Source organism: Hemicordylus capensis, chromosome 2 (assembly GCF_027244095.1).
Source record: "Hemicordylus capensis ecotype Gifberg chromosome 2, rHemCap1.1.pri, whole genome shotgun sequence".
NCBI lineage: Eukaryota > Metazoa > Chordata > Lepidosauria > Squamata > Cordylidae > Hemicordylus > Hemicordylus capensis.
The window spans coordinates 211,544,281-211,571,642 of record NC_069658.1 but is presented as its reverse complement, the minus strand read 5'-3'; the positions used below and the strand labels follow the sequence as shown (position 1 = coordinate 211,571,642).

General features: G+C 51.1%; 1 protein-coding gene across 2 annotated transcripts in view; it reads left to right on the top strand.

Moving 5' to 3' along the window:
* The window catches only part of CSNK1G2 (casein kinase 1 gamma 2), a 65,616-nt gene extending 40,891 nt beyond the window's left edge, over positions 1–24,725 (top strand). For both annotated transcript variants that reach the window (XM_053299262.1, XM_053299263.1), the window contains 10 exons: positions 4,129–4,169; positions 4,428–4,497; positions 8,360–8,508; positions 8,619–8,853; positions 10,363–10,448; positions 11,651–11,735; positions 12,899–13,047; positions 15,196–15,273; positions 22,847–22,953; positions 23,765–24,725. In XM_053299262.1, coding sequence (XP_053155237.1) covers positions 4,129–4,169; positions 4,428–4,497; positions 8,360–8,508; positions 8,619–8,853; positions 10,363–10,448; positions 11,651–11,735; positions 12,899–13,047; positions 15,196–15,273; positions 22,847–22,953; positions 23,765–23,819 — 1,055 coding nt within the window. In that variant the 3' untranslated portion in view covers positions 23,820–24,725. The remainder of the gene's footprint in view (positions 1–4,128; positions 4,170–4,427; positions 4,498–8,359; positions 8,509–8,618; positions 8,854–10,362; positions 10,449–11,650; positions 11,736–12,898; positions 13,048–15,195; positions 15,274–22,846; positions 22,954–23,764) is intronic.
* Positions 24,726–27,362: the final 2,637 nt, after the last annotated feature.

Below are 27,362 nucleotides of genomic sequence, written 5' to 3'. Positions count from 1 at the left end.
TGGGACCTCAACCTGCTCGCCATGACAGTGAGATGGAGCCTCCATGTTTAGGGGGAGTCTACGGCACAACACTGTTTGCCAGAAAGAAGCAGTAAGAGGTCAGTTCCTGTCCTGTTCGTGGGCTTCCCCGTGGCATCTGGTTGGCTGGTTTGGGGGAACTGGACTTGTTAAATCTTCAGTCTGACCCAGCAGAGATTTTCTTGATTTGAGGGGCTGGACAGCTTCTCCATCGAATCAACGTATTTTGAGTCTGGCCACTCGCTGTCACCACTGCCGACCTAACAAATGGCGTTAAAGCCCTTGATTCTCTCTGCACTCCTTCGCAGACACGGCCAACTTTCCTGCTTGCTTTCCCTTTTTTACATGAAAGTGTTTTGCCTTTCTCCAGGCAAAAAATGGCAGTATTTTAGTTTTTAAAATGCTAGTTAAATGCTTGCCCAAGTGGCCTCCAATTCTGTCTGTTGCTACTAGTTTTGAGCCAAAATGGAGCTGTGTAAACGTGTTTTGGGGTGTGTTCGTGTGTGTGTGTGGCCTGCATAATGACCTATCGTTTCTATCATGTTGCAGAGTTAATTTATTTAGCATTGCTAGGAGGATGCTGTTACCAAGATCAATGGCTCTTGTGAACTATCACTAGTGTTGATCTTGTATACTTTAAAGTGTTCACAAGACCCGGCTTCTTGCATTTCCTGCCACTTGATTCTCCTGTTTGCAAACTTTGAGGTGCTTGTGTGAAAACACAAAGACTTGATGTATTCATTGAAGTTGGCTTCCATAAACCTGTCGCTAAACCTGTCAAGGTTTAAGGCAAGGTTAACTGAGAAAAGAGGCCCTTTTTAAAGGGGCGATTCTCTTGTTTGTTAGCAGGGGGAGAGCAACTGTTCCTATCCAATCCCAGCACAGCATCCTTCTAGTGAACCCTTTGCCATCTTTAGTAGTAGTAGTAGTAGTAGTAGTAGTAGTAGTTGTTGTTGTTGTTCTGTGCAAACTGCTTTGAGAACTTTTGTTGAAAGCTGTATATAAATATTTGCAGTAGGAACATAGGAAGCTGCTATATACTGAGTCAGACCATTGGTCTGTCTAGCTCAGCATTGTCTTCACGGACTGGCAGCGGCTTCTCCAAGGTTGCAGGCAGGAATCTCTCTTGGCCCTATCTTGGAGATGCTGCCAGGGAGGGAACCTGGAACCTTCTGCTCTTCCCAGAGTGGCAGCTCCATCCCTTGAGGGGAATCTCTTCCAGTGCTCACACTTCTAGTCTCCCACTCATATGCAACCAGGGTGGAACCTGCTTAGCTAAGGGGACCAGTCTTTTCAAGTCGCACAGGCCACTGAGGCTGAAGATGATGAGAGTTGTGAAAGTGTGTGCATATGTTGGAAAAAGAATAATCCCCTTGGTGCCCAACGGCCCTGTGTCTCCAGAGAAGCGGCTTCTCAGCCTCTTTTCTCACTTGGTGGGCTTTCTTTTTCTTTTTTTACTAGAAAGGAAGTTCACCTGGCGATCTCTGCTCTCTGGGGAAGGAGAGGTGTGAATGCTCAGAGCTTCCGTTTCAGTGTTTGAAACCAAAAAGGCTCTCCCCAAACCCAAGAGCGATTTCTGTGCTTTGTGGGATGTGGTGGCTTGCCACTCGGTGTGGTGGTAAATGCTGACTTAAAAGGGAGTTCAGAGATGCTCATAGGAGCCGTGGCTGATTGAAGACACACAATCCTACTGCATAGAGCAGGGGTGGGGAACCTTGGCCCTCCAGCTGTTTTTCCAGCCTGTGGCTGGGGATGCTGGGAGTTGTAGTTCAAAAACAGCTGGAGGGCCAAGGCTCCCCATCCCTGGCATAGAGCAAGGTGCCTCTGGGCATGTCTTGGAGGAAACCAACTATCTAGACCCATTTCAAACTGGTTTCCCGGCTGTCTATGGGGTGGAGACTGCCTTGGTCGGCCTGATGGATGATCTCCAATTGGGAATTGACAGAGGAAGTGTGACTCTGTTGGTCCTTTTGGACCTCTTGGCGGCTTTCGATACTATCGACCATAGTATTCTTCTGGAGCGTCTGAGGGGGTTGGGAGCTAGGTGGCCAGATTTGGCTTTTAAAAAGCCAAATTCTGGCTTACGGCCCATTTGACCCACGAGTATACCCCTTAGGTTCTGGCAACTCTGGAGTTGGAGGCACTGCTTTGCAGTGGTTCCGCTCCTACCTCTCGGGCAGGTTCCAGATGGTGTCCCTTGGAGACTGTTGTTCTTCAAAATCTGAACTTTTGTATGGTGTCCCTCAGGGCTCTGTATTGTCTCCAATGTTGTTTAACATCTACATGAAACCGCTGGGAGGGATCATCAGGAGATTTGGTGCAGGGTGCTATCCGTATGCTGATGACACCCAAATCTATTTCTCCATGTTAACATCATCAGGAGAGGGCATAACCTCCCTAAATGCCTGCCTGGAGGAGGTAATGGGCTGGATGAGGGATAACAAGCTGAGACTGAATCCAGATAAGATGGAGGTACTCGTTGTGTGGGGTCGAAACGCTGGAGACGATTTTGATCTGCCTGTTCTGGATGGGGTGGGGGGGTCACACTTCCCCAGAAGGAACAGGTAGGCAGTCTGGGGGTGCTTCTGGATCCGAGTCTCTCCCTGGTGTCCCATGTTGAGGCAGTGGCCAGAAGTGCCTTCTTATCAGCTTCAGCTGATACGCCAGCTGCATCTGTTTCTTGAGATAGATGACCTCAAAACAGTGGTACATCTGCTGGTAACCTCCAGACTGGATTACTGCAGTGCGCTCTATGTGGGGCTGCCCTTGTACATAGTCCGGAAACTACAGCTGGTCCAGAATGCGGCAGCCGAGTTGGTCTCTGGGTCATCTCGGAGAGACCATATTACTCTTGTATTGAAAGAGCTACACTGGCTGCTGATACGTTTCCGGGCAAAATACAAGGTGCTGGTTATAACCTATAAAGCCCTAAACGGCTTGGGCCCTGGGTATTTAAGAGAACCTCTTCTTCTTCATGAACCTCACCACCCATTGAGATAATCAGGAGAGGTCCGTCTGCAGTTGCCACCGGCTCGTCTGGTGGCTACTCAGGGACGGGCCTTCTCCGTTGCTGCCCCAAGGCTTTGGAATGCGCTCCCTAGTGAAATAAGAGCCTCCCCATCTCTGACAGCATTTTAAAAGTCTTTAAAGGCGCATCTGTTCACCCAGGCTTTTAACTGATACTGTTTTGATTTTTTTTAATGTTGTTTTAGAGCATGGTTTTAAAAAATTTTAAGTTGTTGTGTTCTAAATTTCTTGTTTTTTGTTTTTAACTAATGTTTTAATGTTTTTATCTGTTGTAAACTGCCCAGAGATGTACGTTTTGAGCGGTATAAAATATGTAAATTAAATAAGTAAGTAAGTAAATAAATGTACAGAGTGCCTCCCCATGGCACTGAGCGACGGCAACTTGATTGCAAGGCCGTTCATTCCTTCAAGAGTCCTCTCTCTGTCTTTCTCTCTTTCCTCCTTTATTGTACTTTAAAGCAGAGCTGGTCTTGTAGCAAGCATCACTTGTCCCCTTGGCTAAGCAGGGTCCACCCTGGTTGTGTATGAATGGGAGACTTGATGTGTGAGCCACTGTAAGATGTTCCCCTTAGGGGATGGAGCCGCTCTGGGAAGAGCATCCAAGTTCCCTCCCTGGCTTCTCCAAGATAAGGCTGAGAGAGACTCCTGGCTGTATCCTTGGAGAAGCTGCTGCCAGCCTGTGTAGACGATACTGAGCTAGATGAGCCAATGTTCTGACTCAGTAGAAGGCAACTTCCTATGTTAAGTGGAGTGAACCTGGGACCTACATGTGAACAGGGGCTCTGCCCCGGAGCATGTGAAACTGCCACCTACTGAGTCTGACCCTTGGTCCATCTAGCTCAGTATTGTCTGCACTGGCTGGCAGCAGCAACCTTCTGAGGTTTTTCCTCATCACCGCCATCTCTCTCTCTCTCTCTCTCTCTCTCTCTCTCTCTCTCTCTCTATCCTTTCAAGCTATTTGCCCTTAAAATAATGGCACCAGGATAGTGAAGGAGAATGTTGAGGACTAGTGACTTCCTCTACGGCGATTCCAAAAGGGGATATCTTCTTGACTTCTTTCCTTTTCTCCTCTTCCTTTTGCAGGAAAGAACCTCTATACGAACGAATACGTAGCAATCAAGTTGGTAAGCTGGCTTCTTTAAAATCGCTTTCCCCATCCAGGGTTTAGAACAGGGCTGCACAACTGCTGCCCTCCAGCTGTTGTTGGACTACAACTCCCATCATCCCTGACTGTTGGCCGCTGTGACAGGGAGGGTGGGATCTGTAGTCCAACGACCACTGGAGGGCCCAAGTTGTGCAGTCCTGTTCTAAAACCCTTCTCTCCGGGTTTTAAAAACAAGTTACAAACCTGCTGTGTGTTTTCTTCTCTCTCTCTCCCCCAGGAACCCATCAAATCCAGAGCCCCACAGCTGCATCTGGAGTACCGGTTTTACAAACAGCTTGGCAACGCAGGTGGGTGAAAGCCACAGCCTGGTCAAGCGCATCCAGGGACTGTGTGAGTCAAGACCTCGCAGCGACAAGTTAAGGCTCTAGTCCTCAGGATGGCAGAGGAATCGCTTGGAAACTGGTGTAGTGTTTTCCAGCTTGAAGTGTCGATTGGCTAGCAGTTAAGAGACTGGGCTTCTATTTAGGAAGCCCCCCCAAGCGATTCTTGCCTCTGCCATCCACTGACGAAGTGGGCCTCGGTCAAGCTGCAATATCTCTGCCAGAGTCCCTACCCATTCCTCTGATATAGGGGGATGCTGGCCGCTACCTCGCAGGGTTGTTTGTAAGGATTACTGGGAGAATGTCTGTGAAGGTTTTAGGAACATAGGAAGCTGCCTTCTACCAAGTCGGACCATGAGCCTACCTAGCTCAGCATTGCCTACCCAGGCTGGCAGCGGCCTCTCCAAGGTTGCAGGCAGGAGTCTCCCTCAGCCTGATCTTGGAGATTCCAGGGAGGGAACTTGGAACCTTCTGCATGCAAGCAGGCAGGTGGTCTTCCCAGAGCAGCCCCATCCCCTGAAGGGAAGATCTTCCAGTGCTCACACATGTTGTCTCCCATTCAAATGCAAACCAGGGCAGGCCCTGCTTAGCATAAGGGGGCGATTCATGCATGCCACCACAAGGCCAGCTCTCAGACTGGTCTTACACATACTGTGTGAATGGTCATATTTATAACATATAGCTGTGTAAACTGCTCCTGAAAACTCTTTCCCTGGTTGTCCTTTAGGCCCCGGGGGTTGCACAGCGCCTACTTTTTGAGGAGCTCATATATGACCTCCTTAAGTGGCACAGCGGGGAAATGCTTGACTAACAAGCAGAGGGTTGCTGGTTCGAATCCCCGCTTGTGCTATATCGGGCAGCAGCGATATAGGAAGATGCTGAAAGGCATCATCTCACATTGCACGGGAGGAGGCCATGGCAAACCCCTCCTGCATTCTACCAAAGACAACCACAGGACTCTGTGGTCGCCAGGAGTCGAAATTGACTTGACGGCACACTTTACTTTACAAGGCAGTTAAGGATGGGCGGGGGGGGGGAATGAGGAAAGAGGGATGTAAAATACAAAATGTCAAAAAACATTAAATTAAAAAAGAATAGCATTATTTTCAACCTCCTCCACTGCGCTTCTTCTGTTATTGTTAGCGGTTACTGGTAAATGGAACCTCCTGTCTGCAGGGCAGTATACCTCAGAGTACCAGTTGCAAGCAAAGGTGTGTGGGCTTCCCTGGTGGATCTAGCAGAACCCTGTGAGAAATGGTTGTTTGGGGATCTGACCAAGCAAGGCAGTTCTTGGCATTCTCTCTTTCTTTGTCCCTCTTCTTCCAGGGTGGGTCACTATTTCCTAAATCAAGATGAGAAATATTTGGAAGAAGATGAGGGTGGGTTGTTTTTTTTTAAACTAGATATTGACCCGGATGCTTAAACAACGCTTGCATGTTCAGAGGCAGTCTAACTCTGAATACTAGCTTTCAGGCTGTCCCCGTCACGCCCTATTTGTGGATTTCTTGGACACACCTGGCTGGATAGACTTCTTCACTTTTCTAGCAGTAAAAGGTTATGGGAGGAGAGCTGGTCTTGTGGTAGCAAGCATGAATTGTCCCCTCTGCTAAGCAGGGTCAGCTCTGGTTTGCATTTGAATGGGAGACTACATGTGTGAACACTGTCAGTTACTTCCCTTAGGAGATGGGGGTCATAGCTCAGGGGAAGAGTACCTGCTTGCTTGCAGGCGGAAGGCTCCAAGTTCCCCTGCTGACATCTCCAAGATAGGCCTGAGAAAGATTCCTGCCTGTATCCTCGGAGAAGCTGCTACCAGTCTGTGTAGACAATACTGAGCTAGATGGGCTAAGGGTCGGACTCAGTATACAGGTGAAACTCGAAAAATTAGAATATCGTGCAAAAGTCCATTAATTTCAGTAATGCAAATTAAAAGGTGAAACTGATATATGAGATAGACGCATTACATGCAAAGCGAGATAAGTCAAGCCTTAATTTGTTATAATTGTGATGATCATGGCGTATGGCAGCTTACTATGTTCCTATGATTCACCTTACATTCACCTTACAAAACAACAATTCCCAGAGTTACTTGCTTTGCCCATCCTGTCAGCACTTGGTTAGAACATGAGACCAGCCCTGCTGGATCAGGCCCAAGGCCTATCTACTCCGGCACCCTGTGTCCCACAGGATCCCACCAGATGCCTCCATGAAGCCCGCAGGCAAGAGGTGAGGGCATGCCCTCTGTCTTGTTCTTGCTCCCCTGCAACTGGGACTCAGAGGCATCTTGCCTCTGAGGTTGGAGGTGGCCTATAGCCGCCAGACTAGTAGCCATTGCTAGACCTCTCCTCCATGAATTTGTCTAAGCCCCTTTGAAAGCCATCCAAGCTAGTGGCCATCACCACACCCCGTGGCAGAGAATTCCATAGACTAACTATGTGCTGTGTGCAAAAATACTTCCTTTTGCTGGTCCTAAGTTTCCTGGCCTTCAGTTTCATGGGGTGACCCCTGGTTCCAGTGTTGTGAGAGAGGGAGAAATTTTTCTCTCTGTCCACTCTCTTGTCCATGCATAATTTTATGCACCTCAATCATGCCCCCCCCCCATAGTCACCTCTTTTGCAAACCAAAAAGCCCCAGATGCTGTAGCCCTGCCTCATAAGGAAGGTGCTCCAGGCCCATGATCATTTTGGTTGCCATCTTCTGCACCTTTTCCAGTTCTACAATGTCCTTTTTAAGATGTGGTGACCACAATTGTACGCAGTACTCCAAATGTGGTCGCACCATAGTTTTGTATAAGGGCATTATAATATTAGCCGTTTTTTAAAAATCCCCTTCCTAATGATCCCTAGCATGGAATTAGCCTTTTCCACAGCTGCCACACACATTGAGTCGACACTTTCAACGAGCTGTCCACCACGACCCCAAGATCCCTCTCCTGGTTAGAAACCGACAACTCAGATCTCATCAACGTATACTTGAAGTTGGGGTTTTTCATCCCAATCTGCATCACTTTACTCTTGCTAACATTGAAGCACTTTTGCCTTTTTGTCACCCACTCACCTTGGGAAATAGCCAGGGTTGAATGAGAGAAGGGACAGCATTGGTGTGTCGGGTCCTTTATTTATTATTTATTATTTTATTTATTACATTTTTATGCTGCCCCGTCCAAAGGCTCTGGGCGGTACACAACAGAACAAAAACTAACAATCAATCATTTGGAAACGGGGCTGCTCAACTTTGGCCCTGCTGCAGATGTTAGGCTAAAATTCCCATAATCCCTGGCCATTGTCTGCTGTGGCTGGGAGTTGTAGTCCAAAAACCCCTGGAGGGCCAATGCTGAGCAGCCCTCATTTAAAACAATCGGCTTAAAACAATAAGAACAAATTTAGAAACAGTTTTAAACCATTAAAAACTGAAACATTCAAAAGCAATTTAAAGATCCTGGAAGGCCAGTCCATGTTCTTTACCCATAAGAACTTAGGACGCTGCCATATACTATGCCCTTGGTCTATCTAGCTCAGTATTGTCTTCACAGACTGGCAGCGGCTTCTCCAAGGCTGCAGGCAGGAGCCTCTCTCAGCCCTATCTTGGAGATGCTGCCAGGGAGGAAACGTGGAACCTTCTTGCTCTTCCTAGAGCAGCTCCATCCTCTGAAAGGAATATCTCCCAGTGCTCACACGTCTAGTCTCCCATTCAAATGCAACCAGGGCGGACCCTGTTTAGCAAAGGGGACAAGTCATGCTCGCGACCACCAGACCAGCTCTTCTTCTCCTGGAACCTGGAGTCTGGCCTGCCTCTCACCCCCCCCCCCCGTCCTCTTTTGCCCCTTTTCCAGAAGGCATACCTCAGGTCTATTACTTCGGCCCCTGCGGGAAGTACAACGCGATGGTCTTGGAACTGCTGGGGCCCAGCCTGGAAGACCTCTTCGACCTCTGCGACCGGACCTTCACCCTCAAGACTGTCCTCATGATCGCCATTCAACTGGTGAGTCGCCTTGTGTGGAACGTGTGCGTCCCTTTCCCCTTGGTGAGTTGCGACGCGTTTTAAGGAGTTCCCGCCGCCCTGGTGACCGGCCCCTTCTTCTCCCGCTCCAGATCACGCGGATGGAGTACGTTCACACCAAAAGCCTGATCTACAGGGACGTCAAGCCGGAGAACTTCCTGGTGGGGAGGCCCGGCAGCAAACGTCAGCACACCATCCACATCATCGACTTCGGCCTGGCCAAAGAGTACATTGACCCCGAGACCAAAAAACACATCCCGTACCGAGAGCACAAGAGCCTGACAGGGACGGCCCGATACATGAGCATCAACACACACCTAGGGAAAGGTACCGATTGCAATGCCACACTGATGCTTGTCTGCCGCTTGGCCGCAAGAGTCCTCAAAGTGGTGTACCTAGAGCAGGGATTCTCAACCTTGGGTCCCCAGATGTTACTGGACTTCAATTCCCATAATCCCCAGCCCCAATGGCCTTTGGGTGGGGATTATGGGAGTTGAAGTCCAACAACATCTGGGGACCCAAGGTTGAGAACCCATGACCTAGAGAAATGGACAATAATTGCCTAACGGTGGCTCCCTGTCCCCAAAGGAAGTGGACACCAGGAATGCCCTCTGGACCGGTTTTCTTTCTCTCAAAGGGCTCAGAGCAGTGTACACAGTTAGCTGTCTCCTCTCAACAACCCTGCGAGGTAGGTTAGGCTGAGAGGTGAGTGACTGGCCCTCACCCGGTGAGTTTCATGGCTGGACGGGGATTTGAACTCAGGTCTCTCTGGTCCTAGTCCAGCACTCTCACCACTACACCACGTTGACTCTCCCCCTGAGAAAGATAAGAGAATCCCCACATGAAAAGATGCCTCCTTGGACAATTCGTCGGCGTAGACAGGGGATTCTCTGAAGCATTTTGGGGGTGGATGAAAGGTGGGAAGATTCTTGTGAGATCTGTGTCCAGCCAACATGCTACCTTAAGCTGTAGCCTGGCACATACTTACCTGGGAGTAAGTCTCATTGAATTCATTGGGGCTTACTTCTGGGTAGACATCTACTGTTAATTGTTTTTATTCTTTGCACCAATAGTTTCTCCCTCTTCCATACCCTGACCCTCAAGGGGGGCTTTCTGTGGGGGTTGCTCTGGGTTGGAAGGGGAACGTTTCCTTGGAAGAACTTTCCCACGTGGAATTTTGGATCAAACCCTAAGCTTGGAATAGCTAACAGAAAAATATAATTATCTGTCGCAGTGGTGAAGCATCATATGATTCACGAAGGTCTAGAGCATTAACACCTTGTGTGTGGGGTGTGTGTGATCTCCTAAGAATATTATGGGATATTCTGGCCTCTCCATCCAAATTAGGACAACTCTGTGTTCTTTTCTCTTTTTTGCACCTCTCCATCATTTTAACTGCCAGGGTGATGTCTTTTGAGTTTGTAGTCTTCTGAAACTCTGACTTGTGTGACGAAGGCAAAATGAAAGTATATCAATTTTTTTCATCTCCATTTGTTTGTGTAAAAAGAACCTTGAAAACCCCACTTTCCAAAACAAAAGTGTAACAACATAGTTGGGTGAAACTGTCTCTGAATTGCTGAACTGAGAGAGGATTGCAAAAGTGAAAAACTTTTGGCAGAAGTACCTTTTTGCACCCAGTGAGTAAAGCTTTACTTACTCTCAGATACGATTTTAAAACTGTAGCTATCGGGGGGAAATCAACAAAATTAAGACAAATATTGATTTAATAAGCCGGATAAGAATGCTCATTACTTTTGGGTGGTTTTATTTTAGAGATTAACACCTCCTTGCGAAAAATTGCTAGGTCTGAGCTGTTTGTTTCTGTCTCCTGTGCAGAGCAAAGCCGCAGAGATGATTTGGAGGCACTGGGTCACATGTTCATGTACTTCCTGCGAGGAAGCCTACCCTGGCAAGGCCTCAAGGTGAGTGCTGTCTCTGGGGAAACGAGGGGTGCATGTGAATGTTACTCATTGTGGGGAGGAGCCCTGCAGCCAAAACAACAGATCAGCAGGTGATTTGGGGCAGACACGAAGGAAGTACTTCTCCTTGCACGGCTAACTCTGTGGAACTACCTGCTACAAGATGTCGTGGTAGCCACTAGCATTGATGGTTTTATAGGGACAAATTCACAGAGGGCATCCAGTGGTGGTGGTAACGACTGTGTACGATCTCCTGGTTCAGAGCAGTTTAGCTCTGCGCACCGGTTGCTGGGGAAGCCATGGTGAGAGATGGCGGTTTGCCTATGGGTCCTGATCCTTGGCTTCCCAGAGGCAACTGTTTGGCCACTCTGGACCAGATAGGTCTATGGTCTGATCCAGCAGGGCTCTCCTGATGTTCAGAGCCCTCCTCCTCTGGAAATCCTGCAGGGCACCAGCTGCTCTTTTGAGCTTAAGTTCTTGAGGGCCAGGCACTTGGATTGATTTAAGTATTGTTTGAATACTAGGATTCCCAGGCTGCTCAATTCTGTGCTCTGTCGCAGTTTCTCAGAGTGGCCCACCAGATGCCCCTGGGGAGCCAAGGATCAGGACCCATAAGCAAACCGCCCTCTCTCATGGCAGCTTCCCAACAACTGGTACACAGAGCTGTACTGCTCTGAACCAGGAGATCGTGCAGTCATCACCAACACCGCCACCACTGGGCGTCCTCTGTGAATTTGTCCCTATAAAGCCATCAACGCTAGTGGCTACCACAACATCTTGTAGCAGGGAGTTCCACAGAACAGTGCATGAAGTTACCACCAACGGACGTCCTCTGTGAACTTGTCTCTGCTTGCACGGTGCAGTCAAGGAAAGGCGCGCCACCCTGCTTGTGTTGCTGGATCGCATGCAAGCCAGAATTCACAAATGTCCCCTGCTCATGGTTCGAACCGTGCAGCCCTGACTTCAGTGGACCACAAGCTGGCAAAGGGTGTCTCTGTGTCCACAGCGCAAAGCACTCCCGTGACCGCCCTGCTATCCTGCAGCAGACAGAATGTTGGCCAACATTCTGTGATGTCACAGCAGTTCAGCCAATGGCTAGTTTCTGGCAGATCTTTAGCCTGAAAAGCAAAGTGTTTGCCGGGGCAGGCTGGTCATCGTCCTCTCTCACCTTGGGCTGACTTGCATCTCTTTCCTCCTTTTTCTAGGCGGACACGTTGAAGGAGCGGTATCAGAAGATCGGAGACACCAAGAGAGCCACACCGGTTGAAGCGCTGTGTGAAAACTTCCCCGGTAAGAATCCTTTTCTGAGCCTGGTGAGGAACTTCCTGGGAAGTACACTCCCATGGCCTGATGAAGCCCCTGGTGTGGCTTCTCCCGTTTTTGCCAGTTTAGTTGTAAGTTAACCTGCAAAGGTCCTGCACCCTGAATTAAAATCCCCTCTCTGTCTTAAGAGACGCCTTGAGCAGCCCTGGATTTGGCATTTAATGGAAAGAAGCATCTAAAGCAGTGATGCTCTTTATTGAGCAGGGGGAGAGCAACTGGCCCTCTCCGTCCCCAGCACAGCATCCCTCCAGTGGCTGTTGCTGGTGTCTCTCTTCTGTTTCTTCATTAGACTGTGAACCCTTTAGGGAAAGGGAGCCATTTTATTTTAATTTTATTTATATCTGTGTAAACCACTTGGAAACGTTAGTTGAAAAGTGGTTTACAGGTGGACCTCGCTATACGCAGTACTGCTTATCCACAGTCTGGAAATAGGCACCCGATCTCGCATATTGCGGGTACATGAAGGGTTAATACCCACATATCTGTGATTCCTAGATGGCCAGAAGTGACCTCCAAGGTCATTTCCGGCCACCGTATTATCTAAAGCAGGGGTTCTCAACCTTGGGTCCCCAGATGTTGTTGGACTTCAACTCCCATATTCCCCAACCAAAGGCCATTGGGCCTTGGGATTATGGGAGTTGAAGTCCAACAACATCTGGGAACCCAAGGCTGAGAATCCCTGATCTAAAGGAACCATTTTGTGGCTCTTCTGTTGGTGGTGGTGGGGGAAGTCCCCACAATTTTTTGTGGGAAAATTGACCAAATTGATGGTTTGGGGGGAGCCAGACAGATGGAGACCCACAGAGCACGGTATGGCACTTTATTTCAATTATTTTTGCCGTTTTTCTGTCGTCGCCCCCCCCCACCCCAATGGAGGACCCTAACCCCACCGATTCCCAATGCCTCGTTATCTTCGGTTTCTTTACCCACTGAAATCTGCGGGAACGAAACCACCGCGGATAACAGGGTACACCTGTATAAATATGTGTTGTATCCGTATTTGCAGCATTCCGAAAGCTCTGTGGTGGGCTTTCCACCTGTCCATGTGGCTTCTGTAACTCCCCCCCCCCCGCCCCCCCAGCGACTATGTCTTTGATCAGAGGCTGATGCATTGGTGTCTCTTCTTGCAGAGGAAATGGCCACGTACCTCCGTTATGTGCGGCGTCTGGATTTCTTTGAGAAACCGGACTACGATTACTTGCGGAAACTCTTCACTGACCTTTTCGACCGGAACGGATACGTCTTTGATTACGAATACGATTGGGCTGGGAAACCTTTAGTGAGTAGCCTCTCTGTATGGGCTATAGGCCCCCTCCAGCCTCCGAGGCGAGTTGCCTCCGAATCTCAGTGGCAGGGGAGCCACAGCAGGAGAGAGGGCCTGCCCTCCCCTCTTGCCTGTGGGCTTCTCAGGGGCATCTGGTGATGGGCCACGGGGGGGAAACAGGGCCTTGGTCCTGATCCAGCGGGGCTGTCCTCCTGTTCTCCCCTGCGATGTTTCACGGATGTGCGTGTCGTGCTCCAGTTCTCAAATGAAGAAGGATTTCTTGGTTTTCACAATGTTGCTCCAAGGAGTCAGAGCAGTGTATGGGGCCGATGTTGATCCCCCCAACAACCCTGAGAGAGAAGTGACTGGCCCAGAGTCACCCAGTGGGTTTCGTGGCTGAAGGGGGATTTGAACGTGGGGCTTCTTGGTCCCAAGATCACACAGGCGTCCCACTGTATATCTCTGGAGGGTCTTCTCTGCCTCCTGTGTGCCGTAATTATCCACTCGACTGTCACCCTTTTTCCGCTGGCTTAGGAACATAGGAAGCTGCCATATACTGAGTCAGACCTTTGGACCATCTAGCTCCGTATCGGCTACACAGACTGGCAGCGGCTTCTCCAAGGTTGCAGGCAGGACTCTCTCTCCCAGCCCTATCTTGGAGATGCTGCCAGGGAGGGAACTTGTTGGGACCTTCTGCATGCAAGCAGACAGGTGCTCTTCCCAGAGCGGCCCCATCCCCTAAGGGGAATATCAGTGCTCACGCATGTAGGCTCCCATTTTAATGCTGACCAGGGTGGGCCCTGCTTAGCAAAGAAGACCATTCGTGCTGGCTACCACAAGGCCAGCTCTCCTCCCTTTAAACACTTGGAAACCAGGAGGCTGTGTGCTCATTTTGGTCAGCAGCCAGAAAAACATAATTGTCCTTGCAATATGTGATTGGCACTGCACCCTGCTCACTTAAGTGACTTTGCCCCTTCTCCCTTGCTGCCCCTGATGCCTGGAACCCCCTCCCAGAGCCCCAGAGCTTCCCTGCTCCCTTAAACGACTCCACACTTTCTCCCCAGCAGTGGGACAGCCTGCCTCGTGCTGCAGTGGGCTGTGTTTGGCTGGAGGTTTTCACAGAGGTTGGGCGGCCATCTCTTCGGGATCCTCCAGCAGTTTCCTGCCCTGAGCAGAGGAGGGCTGTTCGAGCAGACCCCGAAGGTCCCTTCCTGCCCTAACATTCTGTTGTTCTCCTGCCGTCCCTTGTCCCTGAAACCTCCTCCCCTGCTGCCCCTTCGATCTCCAGCCCCCTTAAATGATTCCACCCCGCCTTTAAGAACTGGGGGCAGCCCTTCCAAACGATCAAGGAATTATTTCCCCTGCCCGAGAGCAGAGAAGTGGCAGGACTCTGTCTGTGTGTGTGTGTCTTGTAACTCCTTCCAACTCTAGCAATGCAATCAGTCAATCAGTCATTTTATTTACGGCCGTAAGCCAAACAAAATTAAAACTGTGGACAGTTACCATAGATAAATATACAGCATAAAATAACTGAAAGATACACAATCGTCCTCATAAAACCCCATGACGAGAGGTCAGTTTCATAGCCCCATATAAAAATATAGCAACCCGTTCAGTAATAGCCACAGTAACATCAGCAAGACATAAATTAAGATAAAATGAGTCAGGCCTGCCTGGGAACTGAACAAATGCCGGGGGGAGGGGGGGTGTTTCCAATAATTCTTTCCTTGAGTCACGAACAAAGGGCAGTACAGAAGCACGTGAGCAACTGTTTCTAAACAGCCCTCTCCCCAAGAACATAGCCCCCAAACCGGGGGATCCTTGCAAAACCTTCTAAGGAGCAAGGCAGAGGGTGAAACACCCAGCCGGGCTCTTGCAAAGGCTGACCTCCATTTAACCAGCGGGAGCGTGGAGAGATGGTTTCGAGCAGGGAGGGAAATCCCCAGATAGAAGGGGGAGCAGCATCTATTCGCTAAGGAGACATGGCGTCGGTACTCAATGTCTCTAGAGACGTTGCTTTCAACTCTAGCAGCAACCCTGTATTTCTGTATCTGGGCCAAAAGGGCACAGAGAGTGGCCCGGTGGGAACGGGCCGGCCAGCTTTCCCTTCCCCTCCCAGGAGAAGCTTCACGCCGCCTTCTTCTTCTTCTCCCCTCCTTGCAGCCCACCCCCATCGGCACCATCCAGAGCGACGTCCAGGTCCAGCCTCGGGAGAAAGCGCAGCAGTACATCAAGCAGCAGGTACGTTTCGGGCTGGCGGGGCGGACAGCCGGGTCGGAGGGCAAGCGCAGCGTATCCCGGGCAGGGGCAGCAAAGGGCCGAAGCGCGCAAACTCTGGACGCCCCCAGGAAGTTGCGGCTGCTGCTGCTCAGGGACCAGTGCAGCCCTTCTGGAACCGAGGAAGCTCGGCCTCCTACTGAGTCTGGCCCGTGGTCCATTTAGCTCAGGGTGGTCTACACTGACTGGCAGCGGCAGGAGTCCCGGCCATCCCGACCTGGAGCTGCTGCCAGGGAGGGACCCCTGGGGCCCTCTGCGTGCAAAGCAGATGCTCGGCCTCTGAGCTGCAGCCCCCGCCCCAAAAGGGGGAGGTTGCCTGGGGAGCGTGTGGGCTGGATGCAGAGTTGCCCCATGCCGTCTGGCCGTCGGGCACTGTGGCGTCCACTCTGAGTCGCCACACTTTCCCAAACCGCTCAGGCAAGGTTCTTCCCAGCCTTGCTAGCAGAGATGGTGTTGTTCCCCCCCAGTGGACAATCCAGGGATTGGACCTCGCACCTTCTGCCCTCCTCTCGAAAGGTCCCTCTTGCCTAGTTGCCCTTGCCCAAGGGGGTACAGATGTCTCTGGGCCAGAGGGAGCCACCACAGGCACCTCATAAGAACAAGAGGAACATAGGCAGCTGCCCTATACCGAGTCAGAGCATTGCTCCATCTAGTTCAGTATTGTCTACCCAGACCGGCAGCGGCTTCTCTGATTCTCCAGGGTTGCAGGCAGGAGTGTCTCTCAGCCCGATCTTGGAGATAGGCTGCCAGGGAGGGAACTGGGAACCTTCTTCTGCTCTTCCCAGAGTGGCTCCATCTCCTAAGGGGGGGGGGAATATCTCCCGGTGCTCACACATCAAGTCTCCCGTTCAGATGCAACCAGGGCAGACCCTGCTTAGCTAAGGGGACAAGTCATGCTGGTGACCCCAAGGCCAGCTCTCCTCTTGCCCTCTCCTGTACCCAGCTGGCGAACCCAGGGCTCTCTGGCTGGGGACGTGAGGCATGGCCCTCTCCGTTCAGGCCATGGCTGGCTATGAGCTTTCCCCTGGCCTCTTCCCAAGGATGAGTCAGGGAAAAGCCTGCCCGTGCTGAAACCAAGTGCGGGCTCAGGAGGGTCGAGAGGGAGGCCAAGCGCCCCTCTCCCTGGTCCTGGCCACGCCGCCCCCTACGCCTGGCGTTGACGCAGGGGCACCGTTGGGGTGTGCGTGCCCCATCCACACCGGGTTAGGAGCTGGTGGCGGGAGCTTCTCCCTCCGGGCAAGCTTCCTCCACTCCTGCCCACGGCCTTCTGTCTCTCGGACGAGCAAGGGACACAACCTGCTGGCCACGTTTTTTAATCCGTCCAGTTAGAAATATTTGTATCCCATCCCTCCATGGCTCAGGTCCACTTACCATGAATTTACCCGTGTGTGGCCCTGATTGAAAGTCCATTTAAATCACTTAGGATGGGGGGTGCATTGAAGCATTTTGTGCTCAGGAATCCAAGACCTGGAAACCCCACACTTCTTGAAAAACTTCTGCGTGAAGCTGGCTTATGGCCCACCCTGACCAGCAGTGGCACTCTTGGGCCTTGGGCAGTGAAGGGTGTTACCCAGGCCTCCCTGGAGATTTATTTTATTTTATACTATACTATACTATACTATACTATACTATACTATACTATACTATACTAATGTTTCTGTACCGCCCCAAACCAAAGTCTCGGGGCAGTTCACAATAATCTCGGGGCGGTTCACAAACAATGAATGAGATGCCAGGGATTAAATCCAGGCCCCCTCAGCATGCAGAGCAGGTGCTCAGCTGCTGATCTCTGGACGCCCAGGACCTAGCAAGCCGCCTCCTGATGAGTCCGGCCATTGGTCCCTCTAGCTCAGGGTGCTCTGCTCTGACTGGCAGCCGCTCTCCAGGGTCTTGGATGGCGAGTGCTCTTTCCCGGCCTTGCCTGGAGATGCCGGGGATTGAACCCGGCTCCTTCGGCATGTCAGTCAGGGGCTCAGCCTAAAGAGGCATCTCTCTGGGCAGGCTGAGGACTCCCACCTGGTGTATTTGGAAGCTGCCTGTTGGGAAGGAAATGCATCTGGCTACGAGTGGAGTGGGAAGAGTGTGTGAGTGAGTGTGTGTGTGTGTTTCTGCAAACAGCAGCAATCCTAAATCCAAAAGGGTCCACCACCCTTGTCCCGGCACAAAAGCTCTGCACTTCTGTCCCTGGGAGAGCCGGCTTGGTCTTTTAGAGGGGCTGTGCACATTGCGGCCGGGCCTGTCTTATATTCTTTTTTTCCTTTTGCATGTCCTTTTCTCCTCCTCTTTGACCTCTCGCTCCCTCTGCTCTCACGACTCTCGTCCCTTGATGCCCTCCCCTTCTCTTTTCTCTCCTCTTTCCGTTTTCTTCTTCCTTGTTTTTTCTCTCTCTCTCTATTCGCTGCCTCCGTCGTGAGCAGTCGCCCGAGGGGACAGAGTTATGGGATCCCCAGGCTGGCCGGCCGCCTGCTGATGAGCCGCTAGGAATCCAACTGGCCACCAGCAGACTGGGGGGTTCTGTGCAGGTACTGGGGGGGCGGGGCGGGGGGCGGGCCCTGCTGAGCTGCTCTTCCAAGCTCCCCGAGTTTCCCCCGTGGACTCCAGCCACCTTTTCACCTGCCCGCTAACCCTTTGCTTGCTTCTGATTCCTGCCCCGGTGTCAGGGCACGAGCAGTATATTGCACTGGTGTTTCTGGCACTCGGTTCAGGTCTGGATCCTCGTCTCCCCTCGCACTCGGCAAGGGTGGGATCCCTGCTTTCTCCAGAAGGAAACCCTGGAAGATGGAGGGGGAAACCCAACCCCGCACTGCTCTGTAATCGCCCTTGCTGCTGCCTGAGGCTGCTTGGAGTGGGCACCTGGTTGCATTTTAAGTGAGGCTTTCGACAGGCTAAACAGGGATTCAGAAGGCCCTGTTGGTCAGTCCGTGTTTTTCAAGAACCACGTGGCTTTTAATTGAAGAAAATTGCCCACGGAAGCTGCAGGTGGCAGAGCAGCCTCTGAGAAGAGACGTGCCCCCTTCTCGGACAGGCGAGAAAACGGCTTCGAAAGGAGCTCCTCTTCCAGTACGCCCGTGCGCCACTTTAAAACCAAAGAAATGCTCTTCTGGCTTCAGAGTGGCTGGTTTTTTTTAACCTGTAAGCAAATGTAATGGCTAGATTAGACGATTGATCTTTGGTGGTCTCTTGAACCAGGGGCAAGGACCACTGCATCCTTGGCGCTACGCCGAGGAGGAGGAGGGCGTTTTAGACTCCAGCCATGGCCGCCCTGGAGTCATTCTCCAGCATTTCAGAGAAGAGGCCTTCTCCGTCCTCTGCCACCTCATTCCTGCTGTTTTCTCTCTTTCCCGCCCCACAGCCGCCGCAGAAGGGGGCACATGCAGTCTGTCCCTTGGTGGGAATGGAGGCATAGCTCCAAGGCATAGATCTGCAGTGTGTCTGCCGCGTGTGTTGTCGTATGCTTGCGTGATGTGGTTGTCTCTTAGATGCTAGTGGTGCAGGCAATGCTAGCTGTTCCTCTCCCAGGGGGAGCGCGGAGAGATGTCGCCATAACCATCATTGAAGGCATCCAGCCCCCTTCATGCTAAGACTTCGCATCCATGCTGGCGTGATCGTTCCCTCGCTATGGAGTGTGCACTGAAGGCCGGGCGGGGTGGGGGTGGGGGTGTCCCCTTTGGGGTAGAAAGTTTACAAATCTGTCAAAGAGCAATCCAGATGTTCCACCATTCTGCGACATGGCTGTCCAAAACACCAGGATAACTTCCACGTCTGTGGTGCTTGACTCAGGCCTTGCTGCTCCCAGAGACTGAAGGATCCTCTCCTAAATTTGGTTTTCTTAAAGCAGCCATGATTCTGGCAGAAGGTGCATTTTTTGCCTTCTACCACATCCTCCAATTCCCACCCACCCCCCAACACAAACACACACACACTTCTGCAGAATTCCAACGTACACAGAATTCAGTCTCTGACAGTTGGGGATTCTGCTGCTGCTGCTACTACAAATATTTATATACCGCTCTTCAACCAAAGTTCTCAAAGAACTTTTATTTTTACATAGAAAAATAAAGGGCTCACAATCTAAAAATTCTGCGGTTCTACAACCTGGAAGTACAGATTATGGCATCGGATAATCAATGCACACTTCCTCTCATTTGTAGATTAACTCCCAAGCTTTCTTCTGCAATTGTTAATACCCGTGTTATTGTTAAGGAATATTTTTCTCTGTCAGATTCCTGTAAAATGCAAACATTCCCCATATCTGCCCCCCACAATCAGCATGTTGGGATGGGCCCAGGGTGTTCAAATTCCACTTTCTTGGTAGCTTAGGGTGTGATGAGGAAGCCCCCCCCCCAATAATCTACACAATATTCCAATCAATTACATCTTAAAGGATTTTTTCCCCCTGCCAGGTTGCTATAAAATACAAAAATTCCCCATATTTGTCCTCCACAACCTACATGTTGGAATGGACCAACATGTGGAATGGAATTCTGCTTTCCTCATTGCTGAGGGTGTTCTTATGAACCACAATTAAAAACTACATGTTTGAATCCATTATATTTTTAAGCAATATTTTTGCCTGCCACATTTCTGTAAAATACCAAAAGGCGGGGGGGGGAGCTATGTTTGCCCACCAAAATGAGCACGTTGGATGGTCCCTGTATGTTGGAAATCCACTTCCTTCATAGCTTAGAATGTGATGAGGAACCCTCCCCAAAAAACTATATGGTGATCTAATCCAGTCTATTTATAAGAGGTATTTCCTTCTGCCAGATTTCTGTAAGAATGCAACAATTCTTCCTATTTGCTCACTTTAAGTAGCCCACGTGGGTGGTTCCTGTGTGTTGTGGTTCTCCTTTCTTGGCAGCCTTGGGTGTGATGAGGAACCCCAATAAACATCGACCTATTATTCCAATCCAATATGTTTTAATATAATCATCCTGGGTCCATCTTAACATGCTGATTATGGCGGCGGGGGTGTGTGTGTGTGTGAGTAGATAAGGGGGAAATGGTATGTTTTGTTCAAATCTATCTATAACAGATAGGAATATTGTGCAGATCTTATTAGTGCTCTTAAGTACATCCTAATGTACCAGGAAAGTGAACTTCCAGCTTACTGGATACATCCCAGCGTGCTGCATGAAGTTGGCTATTATTATTATTATTTATTTATTTATTTGTTATTCGATTTCTATACCACCCTTCCAAAAATGGCTCAGGGTGGTTTACACAGAGAAATAATAAGTAAATAAGATGGCTCCCTGTCCCCAAAGGGCTCACAATCTGAAAGAGGAGGAGAAACATTTGCATTTTGTAATTCCTATAGCAAAGCCTCGACTTGCGGCCGTGCAAAAGGCAGCCAGACCGAGGCTTTCTTGTGCAGCATGAGGAAAATAGGAACATAGGAAGCGGCCCTTGGTCAGTCGAGCTCAGTCTTGTCAACACTGACCGGCAGTGGCTTCTCCGGGGTGTCAGGTGGGGGTCATTCCCTGCCCTTCCTGGAGATGCTGCCAGGGATTGAACTTGGGACCTTCTGCATGCAAAGCCGATGCTCTTCTCACTAAGCCACAGTGGCATACATGGCATTGACCATATGCCATCTGCCTAATTCTTAGAACGGAAGCCACCTAATGGCGCAGCAGGGAAGCAACTTGCCTAGGGAGCGAGAGGTTGCTGTTTCGAATCCCCGCTGGTATGTTTCCCAGACCATGAGAAACCCCTATATCAGGCAGCAGCGATATAGGCAGATACTGAAAGTCATCATTTTCAACTGTGTGGGAGGAGGCAATGGTAAACACACCCTGTATTCTGCCAAAGACAACCACAGGGCTCTGTGGTCGCCAGGAGTCGGACGGCACACTTTTACTTTAATTCCTAGAACAGTGCTGCAGTGCAAAAAGTGGCCACAGGAAGGCATTCTTCTCTGCCACAGCAAGATCTGGCCCTATTTGCAGGATTCAACCCTTCTTCGGGGGCTGTTTGCAGGATCTGATCATGTTTTCAGGATCTGGCCCTGCTTCAGATATAAAAGAACAGCCCTGCTGGATCAGGCCCAAGAAGGCCCATCTAGTCCAGCATCCTGTTTCACACAGTGGCCCACCAGATGCCTCCGAGAAGTCCACAGGCAAGGGTTGAGGGCATGCCCTCTCTTCTGCTGTTGCTCCTCTGCAACTGGGACTGAGAGGCATCGTGCCTCTGAGGCTGGAGGTGGCCCATAGCCATCAGGACTAGTGGCCATGGTTAGCCCTGCCCTCCCTGAAGTTGTCCAACCTCCTTTTAAAGCCATCTAAGCTAGTGGCCATCACCAGATCCTGTGCTAGAGAATACGGTTATGTGCTGTGTGAGAAAGTACTTCCTCTTGTCGGTCCTAAATTGCTCAGCCTTCATTTCATGGTTCTAGTGTTGTGAGAGAGTGAGAGAAATTTATCTCTCTCTACTCCAGGCATAATTTTAGAGACCTCTATCATGACTCCCCATAGTCATCTCTTTTCCAAACTAAAAAGCATATAAATGGCTAAAAAATACAGAGAGAGGGAAACCATTCTTCCAGAGCTAAAGCACATTTGCACCTACCGGGTGAATGACCTGTCAGTATGCTGGGACCTTTTGTCCACAAAGTTGGGGGATTTTTTGCAATTTCTAGAACTCTGGCAGCAAAAAATGGAAGAAAAATACAGAAGGGATAGGAGTGGCAGGGTTTTTTTTCTCAAATCAGAAAAACACATCCAGTAAGTCCTCTGTCAGCATAAGAGACTCAATTTCATCCACAAAACTGCAATATTTTTGTAAGTTTCAGATATCTGAGAGCCCCACCACCACCACCACCACCAAAGCCCAAATGGCTAGAAATATAGAAGGGATAGTATCCGAGACATTTTTCTTGGATTGGTAAAGCACATCCACACCTACCTGACAAGGTGGGGCCCCCATCATGGTGGAAGTGCACTTAGAGGAGGTGAGCCCCTGCCGTCTCCTCCTCGGCACTTGGTGGTGCTTTTGCATTACACGCAGAAGCAGTGGGGTGGTGGTTCTACCACCAGGAGATGGCCGTGGAATTGAACGCAGGATTCAAGAGTCTGGGGTGTTCTGCCCCACCCCTCCCACCAACCTTCTCTGCCCTTCCCCATCGTGAGGAACCAACTCTAAACCTCTGCCCCGTGAGGACCAGGCGTATGCCGCCAAAACCCCCAGCCTCAGAGGCAAGAGGCCTCTCGATACCAGTTGCAGGACTGCGGGGGCCGGCCCACACCTCTTGCCTGTGGGCTCCCCAGAGGCATCTGGTGGGCCACTGTGGGGAACAGGATGCCGGACTAGACGGGCTTCCTTGGGCCTGATCCTGCAGGGCTGTTCTCCTCCTCCTCCTCTTCCAAGTCTGAGGGGAGGGCGCTGCCTGTGAATGTCCTCAGGCAGAGATGGAGAGTCTGCTGCCTCTTTCCCTCGAGGTGGGAGGAGCAGGCGGGCCCTGCAGGTTGCCTCCCGTCTGGCTGGGCTGCTCACCTTCCCCGGCTTTTGTCTCCTCCTCCTCCTCTTCCTCTTCCTCCAGGTCATGAGCTCCACCAACGGGGAGCTGAACACAGACGACCCGACCGCCGGCCACTCCAACGCCCCCATCACTGCCCCTGCTGAAGTCGAGGTGGCAGACGACACAAAGTGAGTCGCCCCCTGCCCGGTGGCGCCTCGCCTGGCGCAAGGGGACTCTGGTGCCCAGGTGGGGCAGAGGGCTAAAGCCAAGTCTGGGGACAGCGGAGCGAGGAGTCCGCTCCGAATCGAGGGAAGGGCAGCCTCGCTTGTTACCGCTGGTTTCTAGAGACGCGGGTTTTGCTAAACGGGGCCGGTGCCTTCAGAGGTCGCCCAAGGCAGCTTGTGTTCAGGGGAGGGGTACAGTCCCTGGCGGCGTTTAGGAACATGGGACGCTGCCCGCTGTGCGGAGTCAGACCCTCGGTCCCTCTGGCTCAGTGTTGTCGACACAGACTGGCAGCGGCTTCTCCAAAGTTGCAGGCAGGAGTCTCTCTCCGTTGCCGGGGCGGGAACGTGGCCCCTTCTGCACCCCAGCAGGTGGGTGCTCTTCCCAGAGCGGCCCACCTTACGGCGCTCAGACATGGCACCTCCCATCCCGATGCACCCCAGGGAAGACCCTGCTTAGAGCGGGGGCGATTCCTGCTTGCAACCACAAGGCCAGCAGTCCTGGTCTTCCGGCAAGGTTGAATTTAAACTGGTTGCCCCTCAGTTCCAACACAAGGGCTTGGGCTCGATTGATGCCAAGGGCCAGAGTGAACGGGGGGCCGGGGGGCAGCTGCCGGAGCAAGACCAAAGTCCAGGTCTCTCTCCGCTGTTCTGCCACCCTGCGCGAAACAGGCACTCCCAGACACCCCACCTGTGACGTGTGTTTGTGTCTGCAGATTCCGCAAGGCCCCCTTTCCTTGCCAGGAGGCTTAACCCTGGGGGTCTCTTTCCCCCACAGGTGCTGCTGTTTCTTCAAGAGAAGGAAGAGGAAAACCATCCAGCGCCACAAGTGAGGCCTCCCTGGGGAAGAAGAGACCAGGACCTGTGGCCTGGCCTTCGTTACTTTTTGGCTTCCTGGCAATGGATTCATAGATCTCGGATCTTGGTTCAGACGGGGGACGGGCTTCCCCACTCCAGTTGTGCTCGGGGGCGGGGGGGGCGTGAGCCACTTGGGACTCCACGGACTCTGCCTCTTCTCCCCCCCCCCACCCTCCTCCCGAGAGACACCAGATGGGGGCCGTTCCCCTTGGGAGTGGGGAGCACCGTCGGACTTCTGCTTGAGCGCCCGTGGCCTCCTTGGCGTTTGGTCCTCAGAAAAGCATTAACTATTTATGGAGCGGCCCGCCCACCTTTTCCTCTCTTTTCCCCCCTTCACCCTTTTCGTTTCACTGAACTGTCTTTTTTTTTTTTTTTTGGAAGAAAATGGGGAACAATCCTACGCATTACCTTAGAAGCAGCAAAGAGACTATTCTGAGAAAAGTGGCCGCAAAGATTCCCCCCCCACCCTCCCATTGCTTCTGTGTCTCTTAAGTTAATTTAAAGATGCGTTGGGATCCTGCTCCCTGGGCTGTGATGAAACCTCTCTCTCTTTCTTTCTCTTTTTTCTTTTGCTGGGTTTTTTTTCCTTTTTTTTTGAAAAGAGCTCCCTTCTTTTTCTTTTTTGGTTTCCTCCCCATCTGCCACTTCATCTGCTTCTAGGTGCCACTTCTAGCCACCCAGCCCACAATTAGTTACTGACGATGTTTGTCTGGGGGTCGGCCCCCCGCGCCCCCCCCCGAGCATGGTGTGTGTGTGGGGGTGTACAACAGGCTGTGCGTGTGCACATACAGCAAGAGGGGCTGGCTAGTTGTCACTCTTTTATTTCCCATTTCTCAATGCACTTTTTTTCGTGGCAATACAAGCGGCATCTGTGTCTTGAAGTTATCTGTTAGGAATCTTTTGTTTAAAAAATGAAAATGGCCCCCCAGAGGTGGGGAGGGTGTAGGGGGAGGTCTCGGATCTCAGGAACAGCTGCTGCCTCCCCCCCCCCCCGCAGCAGTCAGCCCCCTTTGCATTGATAGACAATTGGGGAGGGGCAAAGAGCAAGTGGCCGGGGCTTGCCCTGACCCACATCAAGGAAGGGGGAAGCCTGCAAGGCCTGGATTTCTATGCCAGGCGCCCAGCCCCACCAGTCTCTTTCCCTTTCATGCAAACGTCTTCGGAATGAAGTGGTTTGCAGCTGTTTAATACGGTGCTGGTGTGAACTCCCATTTTCCAAGGGGGGGGAGGAGGAGGAGGGGGCTGCCCAAAGGTGAGGACAATCCAGCTGCTTGCTGCTTCAGGTGGCCATCCTCTCTCACAAACTCCCCGCCCTCGTTAGCTTCTGGGCTCTAAACTCGGAGGAAAAGGCTCTGTGTGGCTACCAGCCAGAGTGGTCCGGACACAAGGTCTGGCCTCTGTGACAGCCAATGACCAGAGAGAACAAGCCAAATCTTGCTTTTGGCGGGGAGAACGGTATCTGTTGCTGGCTTTCGAGGCAGGGAAGGAAAATAAGGGGCACCCGGGAGGTTTTCCGGGGCGGGGAGGATCCGATGGCATTCGTGCCAGGGAGCCTTGATCCCCAAAGAACCTGAAGGCCGGTGGGACCGTTTGCCGGAACAGCAAACAAGGTGTGCACGAGGGGGTGTCGCCGGGCGCAGCAGGGCTCGGCTCGGGCCCCGTTCTCCATAGGGCAACTAGCCCCACTCTTCCACCCACCAGGGCCCAGGCCGTCTCCCTCTGACTGCCGGAAGCTGTGATGTTGCTTCCTCATCGATAGATAGATATATTTTTGATACAAAGGGATGGTGGGGCAGGGAGGGAAGCCCCCACATTGTTTGAATAGCATGTTCTTGGGGGTCTCTCCCCCCCCAATGTTGTAATCATGGCACTTGTAATGTTGGGCTCGTGGGGGAGTTTTCTTGTGGGTTGGGGGGGGTTGTTCAATGGGCACACTTGTGGTTTCTGCTGAAATAGACAGCACTGGTTTGGGGGTGTTTTCTTGGTGGGGGGGAGGAGCAAATCTGCAACTGCGAGGCAAGGCAAAGGACCTCAGTCTTGGGTCCCCAGACGTCTGGGGACCCAAGGCGGAAAGCCTGCCGTGCCCCACACGTGCTAAACAGCCTCTGCTGAGCTTCACTGATGCCTCACAGCCCCGTCCCAGGGACCATCGTTGCCCACCCACACCCCGGTCAGCTGCTCACCTGATGTAGTATGCCTGCCGCCCGCCTGTTCACTTTACAGAGCTAGATTCGAACCCGGGGCCCAGCTGTTGTGGACAGCGCCCCACTCCCCAAGGCTGCATTGCTCAGACCTTGTGCACGATGCAAGACTCACCCAGAATCTGAAAGGTGGACGAGAGCTAACTTCTGTGTGGTTGTAACCCTCACCCCCTTCTCTGACTGAATGTTTTATCTCCACATGCGGGTTGGGGGGCGGGGGGGGTGAAAGGGAGTTTAAGTTCAGATTACTGTCTCACTGTTACTGCTGTTCATTTCTGAATTTTAAAACAGTGCCTCTGCCATGCTAAAGAGAACAGAGTTGGTTTTTTTGGTTTGGGTGGTGTTTTGTTTTGTAAGAGGGAGAAGAAAAGGATACTAAGAATACTTCTGGTTCCAGTGACTTGCAAAAAAAAAAAAAAAGGATCACTTTGATGTGTGCAACATTTGAGCTTGTTTTCCCAAACAATGCAAAGAGTGGGGCAGGGAGAGAAAAATCATACAGCCTTAACTATTGTGCTGGGCAGGGGGGATTATAGTCCCAGTCCCAGGAAGGTATGGGGGGGGGGGGAGAAATTAAAAATTTATGTAAGGGTGCATGAGTGTGCTTGGATTACTGCTTCCGATGGTTCTGTTTTTTATTTTTTAAATGACTTGGAGAGTTTAAGGGACAACAAAGTGAGAAAGAAACATCACTAAGCGCTTATTTGCCTCCAATCCTCTGGTCTCATCAGGTATAAGCTTTGGCCAACATTGTCTGGTTTGCATCCAAATGAATGTTGCAGACTTGTGTGTTAAGAAAAAAAAGTGTGTGTAACCAAGAAAAAAAACCCCAGGTAATCGAGTCTGAGTAGACGTGAGATTTGTACCCGTGTCGCTCCAAAGCAGACCAGAGATTGTTGCGTGGTGAGTTTTAGTGACTGCTTTAAAAAGTTTTTCTGAAGCTTCCTTGAGGCCATAGAAATTAGGGGCTTTTTAAAAAAAAATTCAAAAAAGAAAAAATCTTGAAAAACCAAAAATTAAAAAAAATAATAACTTTAAAATATGCTTCAAGGATGGTTCTTTGTGTTTTTTTAGGGTTCAAGGAGCTTGGGAAACGGGGGGGGGGGGGAGTTCTTATGAAGGGAGTGGGGTTGCTTGCGAAGAAAAGTCACATCCAATCTGGCTTCTAGCAAAGCTGTCTGAATGTGCGTCCCCAACCTCTGTAGGGGGCAGATCCCTTTCCAACTTCTATGGCTACCAGCCAACAGAGACCCTTAACAGCGGTGCACCCTTTCTCCATTTGGAGCCGCGAGACGTCTCTGGTCCCGTACCTCATTT